This window comes from Zingiber officinale, chromosome 4B (assembly GCF_018446385.1).
Source record: "Zingiber officinale cultivar Zhangliang chromosome 4B, Zo_v1.1, whole genome shotgun sequence".
Classification (NCBI taxonomy): Eukaryota; Viridiplantae; Streptophyta; class Magnoliopsida; order Zingiberales; family Zingiberaceae; genus Zingiber; species Zingiber officinale.
The window spans coordinates 135,473,478-135,491,620 of record NC_055993.1 but is presented as its reverse complement, the minus strand read 5'-3'; the positions used below and the strand labels follow the sequence as shown (position 1 = coordinate 135,491,620).

At 40.6% G+C, this 18,143-nt stretch overlaps 2 protein-coding genes across 3 annotated transcripts; one reads left to right on the top strand and one right to left on the bottom strand.

The window, feature by feature from the left end:
• The first annotated feature begins 1,624 nt into the window (after positions 1–1,624).
• On the top strand, positions 1,625–5,268 carry LOC121976900. Its single transcript, XM_042529301.1, has 3 exons — positions 1,625–1,814; positions 1,910–2,051; positions 4,751–5,268. Exons 1-3 carry the CDS (start codon positions 1,685–1,687, stop codon positions 4,773–4,775), a joined length of 297 nt encoding a protein of 98 aa, XP_042385235.1. The 5' UTR covers positions 1,625–1,684; the 3' UTR covers positions 4,776–5,268.
• Positions 5,269–6,891: 1,623 nt separating this feature from the next.
• Positions 6,892–9,798, bottom strand: LOC121976898. Of its 2 annotated transcripts, none has more exons than XM_042529299.1 (2): positions 8,459–9,798; positions 6,892–7,046 (listed from the first exon to the last, which is right to left on the bottom strand). In XM_042529299.1, exons 1-2 carry the CDS (start codon positions 9,714–9,716, stop codon positions 7,024–7,026), a joined length of 1,281 nt encoding a protein of 426 aa, XP_042385233.1. In that variant the 5' UTR covers positions 9,717–9,798; the 3' UTR covers positions 6,892–7,023. The 2 variants fall into 2 exon arrangements, with proteins under 2 accessions (XP_042385233.1, XP_042385232.1); XM_042529298.1 differs by lacking the exon at positions 6,892–7,046 and adding an exon at positions 8,176–8,376.
• Positions 9,799–18,143: the final 8,345 nt, after the last annotated feature.

Here is an 18,143-nt window from a genome sequence, read left to right as displayed (position 1 = left end):
AAGAAAGTCCTAAGTGATCTTAGGCAAAGGAAAGTTCTAGCTACGGTTAGACAGGTGGAAAGTCCTAGCTGCCGTTAGGCAGGTGGAAAGTCCTAACTACAGTTAGGCAACGAAGTCCTGATCCTGAGACTAAGCAAAGTCTTCGCGGGTTGAGGACTTTGGGTGAAATCCTAGAGTCAAGGATTCTAGGTGAAAATTCTGAGGGTCACAGATACTAGGTGGAAGTCTGAACGAGTTGTAGATCAGACGTTCAGCATGCATGAAGGTATGAAGTCTCGAACGCTGAGCAAAAATCTAGATGGTTTGGAAGACTGGTTTGACAAAAGGTAATTTCTCTTGAGAGAAGTAGGTGAGGACACGTTCTCTGAAGAGAGAACAGTAGGCGTCGATTTGACCTAGAGTTTCAACGAAATTCAAAGTCAAGATCAAACAGTTTGGAGACTGTCAAAAGTTAATTTTTATATATTGTTCCCTATTATTCTAACTCTGTTTTGCAGAAAGACTAACATTTTGCAGGTTAAGATTTTGTCATAATCGATCGTCCGAATGTTGGGATAAGTCGACTGAACCCCAGTGATCAGATCAACTCACAGGTAGCCTCGACCAAGGGATCGATCGACTGAACGTCGGATTCAGTCGATTGAACGGTGGATAAGCAACGACTTGATCAGGCAGGGTTGATTAGACCAGATAAGCTGGGGATCATCGACGGATCGGTCGATTGAACAAAATTTCATCCAAAGAGGTAGCATCTAGACAGAAAGTCAGACTGATTCAGGCAGGATCATTCGACCGATCAGGGGGATCGGTCAACCGATTAGTGTCGAGTCAAACACTGATCCTGAGATCAGTGAATTTGGATCGTGCCCAACTTGACTATAAAAAGGGGTTCGACCAGCAGCTTCAAGATCATCAATTCATTCAGAACAATTTCATTCCTGTGCGCGCTCCGAAAACAATTCGACAACGCCCAAACGCTGTTTCGACGATGATTAGGCTAGAAGATCAAATTCTCCAAGTCGTCGGTAACAAATTTCTTTTTATGTAATACTTATATGCTTCAACTTTGTAATCTAAACTTGTAAATATTTTCTGATACTATAGTGGTTGCTTAACGAAGCGATCAATGATCGTGAGCTTTAGAGTAGGAGTCGTCACAGACTCCGAACAAAGTAAATTCTTAATGTTCTTGTTCTTTATTTCTTACTTTCCACTACCTATTCTGTGTTTTGTAAAAAATAAACATGAAACTACTAATACTATTGACCCCCCTCTAGGGCAACTATCCTATAACATCATCCATTAAAAAATTTATTTATTAATTTACTAAAGCTGAGATTCGACTCCAATCAAATTATTTTAGAACAAATTATTATTTTTAAATGATTAAAATAAATATTAATTTAAAAACAAAAATAAATTGAACTAAAATTAAAAGTTGTCAATCCAAATTAAAATTATAATTCAATTTAAACAAGGACAAATAAGACGGGTTAACCCGTCAGAAACAAATATTTTTATTCTTCATTTTAAACAATGAAATTAATTATGATTAAAGGAAGGGCTAAGGTGTAAAACTGCCAAGGAGAAGTATTCCTAATCTGGAGTATAACTTTTCGCGGAAGACACGCTTGTTCAGTTGTTCATTTGTTCGCTACGCCCACGCAAGGCGAATTAGCATTCGATGGCGCTCGATCAACCTGGCGGCGGTGGCGGCGGCGGCGGCGACTGGTGGTGGTGGACGGAGCATGCTAACGTCTACCTCCTACGCCCTCTCTTGGCTGTCTTCTTCGTCCTGTGCTTGATCGTACTCAGTGAGTCCTAGCCCTTGATTACCTACTACTTTCGATCCCAAACTCTCCCTTTCTGTTTACTGCTCCGGTTGGTCCTCACTCAGGGTTTTCCGCAGGTTGGTTCATCGCATGGAAGACGGTATTGGTTCACGTCCCGCTGGTGCAAGAGATATTTGGCCTGCGGAAGAAGCCCGTTAAGCCCAAACCTCGGAATAGCCACCGCCTCTCTCGATTCTATAACTCAATTCCCGATTTAAGGTATTCCGTTTTGGATCCCTCTTGCCATTTTCTTTTATTGCTGTTCCACATGGTAAAGTTTTGATTTTGGATCTGTTTCAAGGGCGTTACTTTGTTGATTATGCAAATGGATTAGGCCATGTTGTGGCCAACATATGCCGTGGCAATTCGGTTACTGGTCATGATTGCTTTTAACTTCATAGAGACTACCAGCTTTCTCGTGCACGTTTCTGTATTCAAAGTTGCAATATAAATTCAAAAATCTTAACATCTGAAAAATGCAAAGGTCCTTATCTTTATCTTCCTGACGCTTCGAACTTGATACCAGATTAAATTTCTTCTTGAGTTTTTGGCATTATGCAAATGGATTAGGCCATTTTGTGGCCAACATATGCTGGACCAGCTTTCTTTTGCACGTTTCTGTACTCAAAGTTGCAATATAGATTCACAAAGTTTATCTGAAAGATGCAGAGGTCCTTCTCTGTTTCTTCCTGATGCTTAGAATTTAATAGGCATTATGAAAGCACAAATTGACATGCTATTATGTGTAAGGAAAAATATCTTAACATCTGAAAATACTTTTTTTTCTTTATGTATTATCCTTATGCTAATGTGCTCTTCCTCCAAAACAAGTGTGATCATCCTGGAGTATTTCTTTTCATTCCTTGTATAGACCTAGCATGATCTACTTTGATGAACTATATTGCTAATCAGTCATATGATATCAGGTTGACAAGGAGTTAACAAGTGAAAAAAAAAAAAAAAATCTTCCTTCAGATTCTTTTAATTTGGCTGGCACATTACTTGTCTTATAGGCTTGTTTGCCATGAAAGCTTTCATATCAGACTATCCAAGAGTAAGGAACTTTCACATAATAACATGAATGATACTAGTTATGTTGCCTATGATTTTTTTTTTTATTGGAAAAGTGATAACGTAGTTAGCTAAATTTTCTTTGAGTAGTGTAATTATTGAAAAGCTAAATGTACTTACATGCCATGTACTTTGAAGTCCTTGGATAAGTCCCAACATTTTTTGGTAGTTAGCTATTATGATCGTATCATGCTAACAAAGTGTGGTTGAAACTTGGGAAGCATGACTTTTGTCCAGCATGTCCAAATATATTTTTCATTCAAATTTTCAGACATCTTCAAATCATATTTGATTCTACATTTTCTGGCATATAATAAAAAAAAAAAATCTAATTTATACGAACTTATTTAAAAGATAAAAAATAATGGTGTGTGCAAAGGAAGTAGAATACTATAAGTGTGAATGTAGCTGCAGGGTACGATGTGTATGTGAGTGTCAAACAATGGAGATATAGTTGGCTAAACATGTGAAGTCTTAAAATGAGACAACAGACTATTCTTCTGGTACGTACTTTTGAAAATTTTCCAGTACCTAGTTGAACCATCATGTAGCACATCATTCAGTGGAATTTGGAACCATGAATAATGCACTTCAACACAACCTGAATTAAGCTTAGAGTATGTTTGTCTCGTTTGAGAGTAAAACCAATATTAGTGGCTCAAACAATTGCCAATCAAGAATTTAATGGTGTTAATATTCACTTCATGCTTGTGGTGAACGTTCATTTGCTTTTGCACTATATAGTCCCACAAAAGGTAACTAATCTAAACTTGCTGCCATTTTGTAAAACTTCTCACTAGGAGAATCCAGTAGTTCATTCTCTTCTACCTAATGTACAATACATAATGCAAGAAGGAAATAAATTAGATTAAAAGGGTAATAATTGAAGAAAATAAATTGAAGATATTCCAAACTAACACTTTGGTAATAAATTAAAGATTTGATTTGTTTTTCATTTGATTATAGTATTTTATTTTTTTGGAAATAATTTGAATCCCTATTAAATTATTGAATTTTTATTTATAATATTTATTTTTGTATTTATTATTTAGTCAGGTGTATAAAAGGAATCCAAAGGCTGGATTTAATCGTCTTGAACTAATAGAAATTTCACTTTTCCGTCTGAGATTTAATCCTCCGAGTGTGGATTATATCTTTGTTCATCTGCTGTGTTGTGCTGTGTTAATGCACATCATGGTGTATCTATATGATGTGATGATGTACTAATCTCCACAAAAGGTTATTCATGCTTGGTCTAATAAGGGCTTTAAGCTTATGCACTGTGTTTCCATTGGATTATTTACTGCAGAAGTTGTTCAGGTACACTGGTCTATATTTATGATGGGATCATCCCATCCTCTGTGGAAATATTAATTTTGTGGTTACTCTGTAGGAGGTTTAAGCTGACAAGCACTTTTATTAGTTCTAATGTCTGTTGTTTTACGGTTGAAAAATAGCTTCTTGCAGATGTATATAGAACTTTGGTGTATAAAATTCTGATTGCTAGATTTGCATTTTCATAATCAATTTTCTAATCTTGAAGAGAGTTGTTAGCTGTCCAAATTGCTTTTACTGCTAGAGTGCATATTAGTCCTGATGTCAAAGAGTGCATTCTGTTGTCACATATAGTCGTGTTAATTTACTTGTGCTTCTTTGTTTGATGCATCCGTTGATTCAATAGACTATACAAAAGTTACTTTGGCTTTTAAATGGCATTCTTCTTGTCTGGTATTGTGCAATCTAGCAGGCGGTTAACCTTATACTGTCGTAGTTTTTTTAGTTGTCTCAGGAGTGTCAGAAATTCATATTGAAGAAATATATATCTGATTATTTCTTTGCACTCGCAGAAACAATAGATCAAATGCCGAATAGAAGTTCAAATATCCCTTCGCTGCTGCTCCTACCTTGTGGGCAACTGTTGCTAGCCATTTCTACTTCCTCTTCAGTAAGTTGCAAAACTCAATCCGCAAGCATCTACGCAGATGCATATTTGGAGGTGAAGAATCTTAGCACTGTCGCAAAGTAGCCATCTGTGTTTTATTAGCCCTAAATGGACAAACCCTCAGGCGCTTTGACGGAACATCAACTTGCTTTTCCTGATTCTCGTAGCATTGTTTCAATTGTACATAAATTTATGGCATGCGATCAAGCACTAGAATAGAGAGTGTTGAGGATATTGTTCGTTTTAACCCTGGTTTGTTGTCTGGATTTCGTCTGTGTTTGGATCATCTTCGACTTAGCTGATTTCCGTGGCTTCCATGACGTACCGGTATTTTTTTTTTTTTAAATTTTGTTTGCAGTGTTCGTTCTAAATCTAATGTATGAATCTGAGCCTCAAGCTTAGGTCATAGTTGCTCTGACTTAACTGCACTTTCAACAACTATCAATATTCCTATCTTGTTCATAATATCTATCACAGTCATGACAATGATCGTGCGGTTGTGGCATTATCATGGGTTTATCCACTACTCTGTCTGCCGACTAGTAAGTCCATTCTTCTGATCTTTATACTTGTTGGAATATACACAGGCGTTCTATTTCACATTGTTGCCCAAGTATCTAAAACTTACCTTTTGATTGCAGAGTTCTCCAATCAAAAGGCATTCTCATGTGCAGCAATTTCATTATAAAACATGGTTACAATGCTCATGAACAACAGTTATTTCAAAGTATTCTCTATAATTCTCATGAACACTTGAGTCATGATCTGTACCTGTTTGAACATTGATTTAACTACTTCAACCTTATGCTCTATGGTAGTAGAAAGATTAACTTTATACTATCAAATTCAAAATCCAATTAAGCCTGTTAATCTATCACCAATGACTATTAAGAGCAATGCAGATGGTTCGCCAAGCATAGGTTGATTATTTAGATGAAAGATAATCAGTAAACAAACCTGTGGAAGATTGCTGGGTAAAGGGTAGAGAAAGTTTAACATCATTCTGACTAGATAATGAACAAGAAGACAGACCAAACAAGTATATACCAAACTGAAGCATTTGGATAACATTCAGCATCAATTAGGAAGAGTAAATTTTTCTTACTATCAAATTAGGAAGATGAGCTGGAGTTATTAAAATGGTCGATTTCCTACAGAAGCGTGGAAGGTATAGAAACTATGGCAGCAAATAGAGATAGTATTGTATTAACCAAGTAGAACTGAAGTTAAGTTCAGTTCCCCACGCTGTCTACCTGTCACTAAGGCAAGTCACATCCGTGGCCCATCTATAGTCTTCTCAAAGACACAATCACTAACGGTCACATGGTTATTAACCACGAAGACATGGTCGAAGATCCTTGCTCGGTCCTACGTGATTCCTCCACGATCATCATTTCTGAAATTAATTCCTCCACAAGAATTAATGATCATCTCACATGGCAGATTTATAGAATTAGCAAGGCTCGAATCCTAACAAGACTCAGGAATTATCTTTTCATATGATGGTTAATTTAATTTTTTAATTTACTAATGATGTGGGACAGGGGACCTAGATGAATTTTACCTTACAGAGTAGAATTAATGATCATCAAACCAGGATTAATGGATGAATTGGCTGCACAATTCCTAATTTCTATGACATCATGGTCACTACCCCCATAGGTTTCTCTCCAACTCATACCTGTAAATACTCTTGTTTGCCATCTAAGAGGAGTAATCTCTCTATCTTCCATATATGTACTTTTCATTACACCCTTAAGGCATCCGTAGTCGTAAACCTCTTAAAAAGATTTATGTTCTACTACATCATTATCACATCAAAAATTAAAAACCTTATTTCTTTTAAAAATCACTCTTTATTATCATAAAACCTTTTTTTTTAAAACTCCACTTCTTTTAAAATTCTCTCTATCCTCTCTCCACTATTTTTTTTTATAAACTTGATCCTAAAATTTTGATATATGTTTATAAAAAAAATTATAAACTCCACCTATATAGTGAAGGAAGGATTTATATTGAGAAATTTATAGTATAAATTGCATGTTATAAATCTCTCACTGAAAATGCCCTTAACGTGACTTAAACATCCGAGAATACTAACATAACCATGTCATACCAATCGAATTACACCACCTCAGCATCCATCCCGTTGGTAGATTTCCATATCAATACTCCACCTCAACATCCATCCCGTTGGTAGGCTTCAAACATCATCACAAAGGATCAGCATAAATTTTTGGTCATGCAAAGCCATAATTTGCAAGCATAATCAAGCCTTCTGGAAATTAATGCAATGGCCAAAAAAAAAAAAAAAAAACCCCACTACATCCTCCAAGGACCACCGCTGTATCTAGCTCATAATAATTCTCAATTATGATTTATAAATCTCAACTGATTGCATTTGCTATGTGTTTATCCCTGGATAACTAAGAAAATGCTGAAATGTCTACCTGAATTAAATTTGACTTCCGATCAAGAAAGTTTAACAACAACTAAACATTATCAACAACTAAACTTTTATCCCAATAAGTAGGGTCGACTATATGGATCATTTTAAGTTATTGGACTCTATCCCCAATTATATCATCATATATACTTAAATAAATTTTATCTTATTTTATTATTACTAACAAGTCTTTTTTGATCTTTCTCGTTTAATATGTATATTTATCATAGTTTCACATCACCTAACTAGAACATTTATTGATCGTCTACCATCTTAAACATGTATCTCAGAATTTTTCCTCAATATATATACAATTTCAACTTTTTCTCTAATATTTTCATTTCGTATTTTATCCATCCTCGTATGTCTACACATCCACCTTAACATCCTCATCTTGCAACTCTCATCTTCTGCTCATGTGCTTGAGTCATAGCCCAACATTCAATATCATATAACATAACTTGTCTAATTGTCGAATTACATGACACTCCTCTATTTCAACCATCTTGATTGTATTTTATGTAAGATATCTCACTTAATCCCTCTATCGTTTTATAAAAATAATCATAAATACTTAAAGCTCACAGTTTCAGACAATTCGTCATCTCCTATCCTAATAATTATCTCATGACATCTAATATTCTTATACTTAAATTCCATGTATTCTAATCAGAAATAAGCAAAGAAAGTTTACTCCAACAAAAGAAAATTAACAACTCATCCATCATGGAAGAAAAAGGTGAAGAATTTATTAAGCATTTCTAAACAATTAGCTTATTTAGTATGATAAAACAACTAAAAAACTATCAAAATCAATCTCGCACCAACATATGCATCTAAGAAATACACAAATATCGTGTCATACGCTACTCATAAACAGAACCTACTAGAAATAGATCGTTAAAGTTCAAGGTAGAACAAAGAATTGGTTGTCAACATGTAAGACAATCTCACAAGAACTACTAACTAGCCAGATGCTTACCAACATTAGCAAATTTGATGCTTGAAAGAGCAATGAAAGAAACTACTCAACCAATTCTAAATGATAGCATAACCATGATGAATTGTTTCTTTGGATAGACTGCCTACATAATTAAAGACCATTTAGAGACTAAGAAAAGTTGTGGCTTTTTAACTGACTCGGAGTGTTAGGTTTTGAAGCATTACCAGATACAGTTTTGGTTGATTTCCTTGTACTGTTATCTAGCTGAATCAAGCAACGTGAACACAAGATAGCCTGTGGCAGGAGATCATGTGATGCCCGAGCATAAACACATCGCACTGCCATCGATGCCGAATGCCTCACCTCCTGAGGGTTCGAAGGTGTTAGAAGACAGTGCCCCAGGATCCTCAGGATCGGTTGCAACAGCTCCCAAGGAAGAGGAACCCTTGAACCCTTCCTCGTAAATCTGCTCCATTCCTCCTCACTGTTACAGTGATTGCCGTTAGGAGATTGACAGAGTGCTAAGCTACGCATCGCATCTGAAGTTCCTTCAATTCCTTCGTTGACCTCAGCAGAAATCCTAGCCCGGGGTGACGAAGAGAAAGACGTCGAGAGGCAGGACTGGGCCGAGGATGGACTTGGATCGTCGTCATCGAGTTCAAAGCGGCAGGAGCAATCTTGACCAGCCCAGGCAGAGACAAACTCGCATAAGTCGATCTTTGAGCGGCTGGGCATGGAGGAGATGCTCTTGTAGTAAGAATCCAGTGCCACCGCAACGATGGAGGTTCGTTTGGTAGACTTGGCAGCGATCTGAGGCTCGAGAGGAGGAGAGAGAACGCCGACGGAGGGCTTCGGAGGCGGCCAGGCAGCGGGAGGTAGCTGTCGCTGCCGGGCAGTGGGACCCGGGGAGTGGTAGAGGGAGGGGAGGGATAGGTCCGGAACAGAAACGAGGACGGGCCTCCCTGAGCGGGCTTTGACCTCGGCGGCATAGAGGGCGAGGAGTACTGCCTCAAACCCGGAGAGGGAGGGGGAGTTGGCTGCCCCGGTGGCGACGACGCGGGAGAGGTAGAGACCGGAGATGAGCGGGACGAAGGAAAGGGCGACCAGGTGGAGTTCGGGATCGGAAGATTGCAATGTGTCGTAGAGCCAGTTGCAGAAGGGGTCGTCATCGGAACCGGATGAAGGAGAGGAGAGGGCTGAGGCGATGGCGGCGGCAGCGGCCTGGGATTCAAGAAGCGAGCGAGCGGGGCGGTCAGAGTCGGCGATGGATGCGAGGTCCGGCGAGGAAAGGAGGGATGCGAGGTCGAGGATCCGGGAGCGAGCCTTGGAGATGCACTCCCACCATGACTGAGCCCGACCCGCGCCGGCCCCCGAAGCGCCACCGCTGCCGCCGGCGATGATATTTTCGTCGGTATCGGAGGTGGCTATGAAGAGGGATGCGTCGGTGGAGGAAGAGGAAGGCGAGCCGGCGGCGGTCGGCATGGGAGGGGCCGGGCGATTTGTCGCCCCTCCGTCGAGCTCCGGAAAGGCAATGAAAACTAGTTACGCGTCAGTCACGTGCGAGGCGCGTGAGAAGGATCAGCGCGGTCCCACATTTAATGGGCTGCGTGCGAGCATTGTCTGTTTTCTCTCACAACTGCAATTAACACGCAGTTCTCCGTTCCGTTCAGCGTAACGCTCTCTCTTTTCCTTACCGTTCAGCGTTACGTGTGGTGCCTTCCAGCGCAACAGATCAGAGGTGAGCGGAGGGAAGTGGTGCAGTGGAACCAACAACAGCTGGCAACTTGTTTCTTTCTTCGACATTCTTATCCAATTTTAGCAATCTCAAGTCTGAACTACTTAAAATCGAAATAACATTAATTCTTTATATCTTTCATTTGTATTTTATTTTCTAATGTGTAACTTAAATTGTAGCAAGTAATTGAAAGTGATTGATCATTTAGCTCCTCCCTCTCTAGTCGTACCATCAATCCAAGAGGATAGCCCACTGGCACAGTATATGTTAAGCGATGAGGATGATTCTTGACATTTGAATATTACGGGTTGGATAATTTTAATGTCGGAGATAATAGGAAAAAATTAATTAATTTAAAATTATAGAATTAAAATCAGTCTTATAATTTTAAATTGTCGGTCTTAAAAATTAAGCCGAGCTTCTATGTTATCTGAAAGATGACTATCTCATATTGCGGAGTCTGAGTGGCAGTCGAGTTTGAGTGTCGAGTTGAGTCGGTCGAATGTTTCGAATACTGAGTTGGAAGAGTTGTCGTCTGACTGTCAAGCAGCTCACCGAACGCAGAGTTAGGGAGAAGTCCAGTATCGCCCAAATGCCAAGCACTCCAGCATGAAGAATCAAGTGCTCGGAAAGTAATCCTGAGTGGATTTCTAAGTGCAGTCGAATCAAGTTCAAGAGATGCAAAGTACTTAGGAAGTAATCCCGAGTCGATGTCACAACAGAGTCGAGGATGAGATCGCTCGACGGCTGAATCGGGAAGCAACGATGCTGAGACCTGTGTATAACAGAGTCCTTAAAATAATTTCGTCTCACCTCTAGTTATGCTTCGAGGTTGTCGTGAGTTATCTGTTTCCCATGATACAATGGTAAATCACGATTCCCACCAAGCATTGCCAAGGGTTATCCAAATGCTATCATGAGTGGATCTACTCAGCGGATTTATGACAGAGGAAAAATAATGGGAGAATGTAGGTGGACAGAGATCATTATACTTTCACTCAACGCCCAAGATCATATCCTCCTCTTTAATAGGAGCTCCGGCCTTGTGCAATGTTTAAATGACCAATTAATTGTCATTAATGGCCTTACTCACTTGGATAAAAACACCGGGAGATTTCAGATACACCATTAATATCAATTAATACATCTGTTATGCTTTTGAGCAGGTAGCAAAATTGGATTTGAGTAGCAATACATTAGTTCATTCGTTTGAACAAATTTTGCCTTGAACGATTTGGTATTCGACGTGCGTAGGTCGGACCCTAAATTTGCACCCCTTACATACTCACGCGTGAGAGAGACTCTCCCATGTGTTTGTTCACAACTGCAATCCATGTGCTACAATATAAATTAACAATAAAATCATAATACTCCCAATGTGGAACTAAAAATTCATTCACAATGAAATTTCTTTCATCATTTTCACCTCTTTTTTCCATTCACATTTCTAAAATTACGTTGGCCATTTTTGAATGTTTACGAAGTTCGAACAACTCGTTACACTCGGTGTCATGTCATGATCCACCTATGCTTCTCGAATTTATCTAGTCGACTATCTGTGGAGCCAGCTTGTCTACTTCCAAGACTAATTAGACCCAAGACTAAGATATCACATACTTTTTACTATTGAATTGTTTTGATAGTCCAATGTTAATGTAAAAAATATAATGATTGAGATTGAGTGCCTGAAAATTTAGATTCATCCTAAATCCACTTGACTAAGGTGCCATCTGGTATGAAATTAGATTCATCCTAAAATTTGTGTTTGGTTGATGAGAATGAGAATCAAGATTTTAGAATAAAATCTAAAAATTTGGGTATTAATGAAACTCACTTTTTCCCTTGGGTTTCACCATATCTAAAAACTTGGATATCATCTAAGTTATTTTGGACGAAAATACCCTTAATTTATTTATTTAATTTTTCTTTGATTCACTTTCTCTCCCCTTGTTATCTCTCATCCTATATTCTCTCTCCCCATTCTCTCATTATACTCTCTCTCTCATCATGCTTTTTCTCTCCTCTCTCTCATCACACTTTCTCTATCCTTTTTTTTATCCCTCGGGACAGTCTAATGGCTAGTGCACGAGGTACTGCCAATTAAGATTTGGGGTTTGAATCTTGACATAATCAAGGTAAATGCTTCTCTCATGCATTAATCACTATTTCAAGGTCAGTAGTCATCCGTGATTTATTTCTTCTGTGTTGATCTTGGGACTTATGTAGTTACCTTTTTTGTCAACTTTCTCTATCTTTTTCTCTCTCATCACGCATTTTCTCCCATCACACACTCTCTCCCCTCATTTTTTCTCATCACACTTTCTTTCCTTCATTCTCCCCCATCACACTTTCTCTCTCTTCATCCATTCTCACTATACTTTCTCTCTCATTAATCTCTCTCATCACATACTCTCTTTTTATTCTCTCTCATCATACTTTCTCTCTCATCAATCTCTTTTATCACACATTCTCTTTTCATTATATTTTCTCTCATCACACTTTTACTCTCTTCATTCTCTCCAATAACAATTTCTCTCTTATCGTACTTAGTCCAAAATAAAAGTATGTTAATGCCCTTTTTACTATTTATATTAAAAATAATTCTAAGATTTATTAATAATTTCCACAAATGTATCAATCAATGATATAGAGTTTGAGACTCAGCTGTGATGTATTATTGAGAATTTTTTTATTAATTAATTAGAAATCTAGAGTTCTTTTTAGTCACACATCTTAGAATTGGTAATACTGCGAGCAGAGAAACTTCTATAAATACCATGGGTCGACAATGTTAAAAGACATACTTTTCTCAATTTTTTGGCTAATATCAAGTATGATATTAAATTAATTTTTTATAAGGGGGAGTTTGTTATAGTAGTCAATCTTTTGGCTAAGATTAAGTGTAGTATTTATTCTTATCAATGTGTTCATGGCGGAGCCAGTATAGCTTTGTCCTCAAAAATTAAAATTATTTTTTATAGGCCAATTCTTCTTCCCCAAATCTCTCCCTGCATTAACCCACCTAATATAAGGGGTCTAGCTCATGCAATGAGTGTGCACAGTCGCTAGTATTAAGAAAGTTTCTATGAGTACATTAATTTTGATTTAAAATGATTTAGAGTTCTTTAGGTTCATTAGTCATTTTGTCCGGTCCCCACGAGGGTGCCCAGTTAACTAAAGGGTGGTAGACTTGCTACAATGGGATAAGAAATTAATTTTCAATGAATGTATATTCTGGAAGAAAAAAAATCTCTCCCACTCTCTAGCCGCTTGGGTGGTCGATTATAAGCTGAACTTGTTTTACCTTTTTTCACATAACCTGTGGATAAGTTGTAAGGAGTGTTTGAGATAAACATAATCATATATTATTATAATTAGTCATTTTGTCCAAAATGGACTATAGACATGTTGTTGAATAAGTGAATGGAGAAGAAATGGAAGAGGAAAGAGACTCCATTGTCAATGGGACTTTAGTCCTACATTGGAAGTTTCAAGGTAATTTTGTTGGTTTATATTGATTCACATACATTGAGGTTGTGAACAAATGCATGAGGAGAGGCTCTCTCTCATGCGTGGGTGCGCAGGGGGGTGCAAATCCAGGGCCCGGATTTGCACTGAACCAAGTTGACTCATGTGCGAGCATGACCTGCGCACACGAATGCCGGACCGGTCAAGGCAAAAAATTACCCAAGTGGAACAACCAACATTTTGCCACGTAGATCTTTTGCTGCTATGAAACAGATGCATTAAATTCGAGATTAATGTAAAATAAAACCGGCCGAGTAATAATGAGTGAAACGGTGGCCATTTCACTGCTCGGCTAATAATGACCATTAAGGTCATTAACTCCGGCCACTGATCCGAGCTCCTATATAAGGAGGCTCCGATCATAGGCAGAAAAAATAGCAAAGAAAAGGCTCTCCATTTTTCTCCTCCTCCTCTGTCGTGCAACTCCTGCTCGGCGGAGTGTCCGTGATAGCAATTGGGTGCCACTTAATTCGTTGTGACCACCAGTGCTTGGTCGGATTCACGGTCGTCCGTTGTATCCTGGGAAACAGACGACCCTTGTAAGCCTCAAAGCACAGCCGGAGGTGGGCGAATTTGTTTCAAGGAAACTGCGTATCTCGCAGGCCTCAGTCAGTTTTCTCAGTCGGCCAGTCTCCTTGCCCGATCTGTCTTTTGCCAGATCAAGTGCCGCTCTGGTCTGCCGCTCTGCAGACCTGCCCTGCTGCTCTGGTCTTCCGCTCTGCAGATCATCCCTGTCGTTCCGCTTTGCAGACCTGGTCTTCCACTCTGCAGACCTGATCTTCCGCTCTGCAGACCTGGTCTTCCGCTCTGCAAACCAGCCCTGTCGCTCCGCTCTGCAGACCTGGTCTTCCGCTCTGCAGACCAGCCTTGTCATTCCATTCTGCAGACCTGGTCTTCCGCTCTACAGACCATCCCTGTCGTTCCGTACTACAGACTTGGTCTTCCGCTTTACAGATCTGGTCTGGCGCTCTACAGACCTGCTCTACCTCTCTGGTCTTCCGCTCTGCCTGCAGACCTTGTCTTCCGCTCTACAAACCAGTCCTGTCGCTCCGCTCTGTAGACCTGGTCTTCTGCTTTATAGACTTGGTCTTCTGCTCTACAGATCTGGTCAGTCACTCTCCAGACCTGCCCAGCCGCTCTTTGGCACGTAGTAGAAACCAACCTCTTCTGGCAGTCTGAGATTATCCACTCAGGTCATTTCAACTGTAAGTTGAATTTAATTCAGTGTAACTTAAATTCAACTAATACCCATAAATCTCCGGTATTAGATTATTTGCGTCCAACAATCTTGAAACAGACTTGACTCTGTTGAGATGGTCATGGAACAAAATGTTGAGGTGCAACAGACTCAACATGTGTAGGCCCCCTTCGCCTCGATTGGAACTGCGCCAATCAACTATGGGGAAAAGCCAGAGAAGTTCAGTGGACTGAACTTCAAGAGGTGGAAGCAAAAGATGCTCTTCTATCTGACCACGCTCAACCTGTCTCGGTTCTTGACCGAGGACCCTCCCAAGCGAGCTGAGGATGCTGATGCGCAGACCATCAGTACAGTGGAGGCATGGACTCATTCTGAGTTCCTTTGCCGAAACTACATCCTCAACTGCATTACCCACTCGTTGTACGCTGTGTATAGCATGAAGAGAACGGCTAAGGAGCTGTGAGAGTCCCTGGACAAGAAATATAAAACGGAGGATGCAGGGGCAAAGAAGTTCATCATGGGCCGATTCCTGGACTACAAGATGGTTGACTCCAAGACAGTGATCAGCCAAGTCCAGGAGCTTCAGGTGATCTTGCACGAGATCCACTCAGAAAGGATGGTTCTGAATGAAACCTTCCAGGTGGCTGCTATCATTAAGAAGCTGCCTCCCGGCTGGAAGGACTTCAAGAACTACCTGAAGCACAAGCGGAAGGAGATGAATGTGGAGGAACTCATTGTTCGACTTCGCATCGAAGAAGACAACACGAGTTCAGAGAGGAAACTGTTCTCTTAGGCTACTGTGAAAGCCAACGTGGTCGAGCACGGTCAAAGCTCGAAACGGAAGAACCCCAAGTCTTCCAAGATGGGACCGAGAGGAGGCATCAGTAAGAATAAGTTCTCTGGGAAGTGCTGTTGGGGCAATTTCCCTAGGTCATGTTTGACCAGTTTGACTAAGCTTGAGTTGGGTCAAGCTTGAGTCGGGAATTGAGTTTTGATGTTTGACAATATATGGAGATTGCTGGAGCAATCGCCCGATTGTGGAGATGGTCAAAGGATTGACCAGGTTGATGAAAAGACAAGTCAAGTGAGTCAGTGTTGACCGGAGACTTGGCAGTGGAGAAGTCCTAACTGGAGGTTAGATAGTGGTGAAGTCCTAATTGGAGATTAAGCAATGGTGAAGTCCTAACTAGAGGTTAGGCAGTGGTGAAGTCCTAACTGGAGGTTAGGCAGTGGAGAATTCCTAACTGGAGTTTAGGCATCAAGGTAAGTCCAACAAGAAGGTTGACAAGAGTGAAAATCCAAGTAGGTCAGTGTTGACTAGACTTGGTGGTGAAAGTCCTGATAAGTGAGATCAGGCAATTGAAAAGTCCAAGTGTAATCTTGGCAAAGGGAGAAAATCCTGGTGAGGAGCCAGGCAATTGGGAAAGTCCAAGTGTGATCTTGACAAAGGTTGAAAGTCCAAGCATGTGGTCTTGGCAAGGTAAGTCCTAGTGTGGCTTGGCAAGGAGAACTCGATAACTAGGATGAGGTCGAAGGAAGCTCCTGAAGGCAAGACGTGAAGGATGGGAGATATCCGAGGGATGCAAGGCTAATGGAGGAGGCTAGAAGGCTAGTTCGAGGTTGATCGAGTGTGGTGTATAATCCGACAACTAGGATGAGGCCGAATGAAACTCCTGAAGGCAAGGCGTGAAGGATGGGAGATATCCGAGGGACATAAGGCTGATGGAGGAGGCTAGAAGGCTAGTTTGAGGTCGGTCGGGTGCTGACCAAATGCTAGGCATGGATACCTAACAGGTCATGATTGACCAGGAGTTGGGTTTGAGACCTTGAACTTGAGTTTGAGGCAAGTTCAGGGTGTTCAATTGATCGGTCGATCAATTGAACCAGTGTCCAATTGATCAGTCGATCAATTGAACCAGTGTCCAATCGATTGGTCGATCAATTGAATCAGTGTCCAATCGATCGGTCGATCGATTGGAGTGTGCTGCGAGTGTGGGATGATCCCAATCGATCGACCGATCGATTGGGAGCATTACTCGCAAGCACAGAAACTTTCCCAATCGATCGGACGATCGATTGGGATCTACCAATCGATCGGTCTATCGATTGGGGAGGAGAAGCTCTCGCGCGGACGCGAGAGCACAAAATGGGTTTGAATCGATCGGCCGATCGATTCAGATGGTCCCAATCTATCTGTCGATCGATTGGGAAGTGACCATTGAGCAAGAAACGAGCAATGGATGGCTGGGATTGTGTAGATGTGACGTGGCAATCGATTGGGACTAATTTGGATCGATTGAGAGCACTGTATAAAGCCTGGGTGGAGCGTTTTCTTCGCCAGAACTTTACGTTCTTCTTCCTGCCAGAGCTTTGCGTTCTTCCTGCGACTTTTCGTGCAATCTTCACCGAGCTTCTTTCGATCTTCACCGCCAGTTCTTGAAGGCTCTTGGGGTGCATCTCCAAGGTTCAAGAGGCAATCTACATCAGCAAGATCAAGCAAGGAGAGGTTTTATTTTATAGCCTTGTGTATTTTCTTCTTGTTTGAGTTATTCCTATTGTGAGGTGTTTGTGTAAGGCTTCTCCGCCTTCGGCTACAACCGAGAAGAAGTGTTTCATAGTGGAAGTGTGTGCTCAGTGTGTGGATCCTTGGATTAGCCACCTCTTCTTGAGGTGGATACCAAGTAAATCCTTGAATTAGCGTTGGTTGTGTTTGTATTAGTATTCCGCTGCATATTATCAAGATGAAGCAATCGACGAAGCGACGAGACACTATTCACCCCCCCCTCTAGCGGACATCACAATCCCAACAATTGGTATCAAAGCTTGGTCACTCTTCTACAGACTAACCGCCAAGAGAGCAAGAAAGTTAGAGGAAGAAGAAGATGGACTTGGGAGGTCCACTTGGATGGGACATCCGGATTCCTCCGCCATACGACAAGGAAGACTTCGATTTTTGGAGGAATTAGCTGGAGACATGGTTCCAAATGGAGTGGAACCAATGGGTTGTCTTGAGTGATCAATTTGAAGCTCCTACAGACAAGAAGGGTAAACGCCTCCAACCTCGGCATTGGACCGAAGAGCAACGAAAGCAATCGGAGGCGGACAAGAAGGTAACGAGAATTTTGCATAATTTACTACCTTCTAATATTTTGTTGAGTGTAGGTGAATCCACAAATGCAAGTGATCTTTGGAAAAAGATCATTTCCTATCATGAAGACCCTACACAAGTCCAAGGAGTGGAAGAGCCCAAGGATAAGGGCTCATTGGTCCAAGAAGAGAAGGACCAATCCGATGTTGACACGAGGTCAACATCCGAAGAAGATGAGGAAGAAAAAATGCAATCCGATGTTGACGAGAAGTCAACATTTGAGGAGGAAGAGAAAGAGAAGGAAGAGGTGGAAGAGGAGAGATCTTCCACATCCTCAAGAGATGAAGAAGTGGAAGAGTC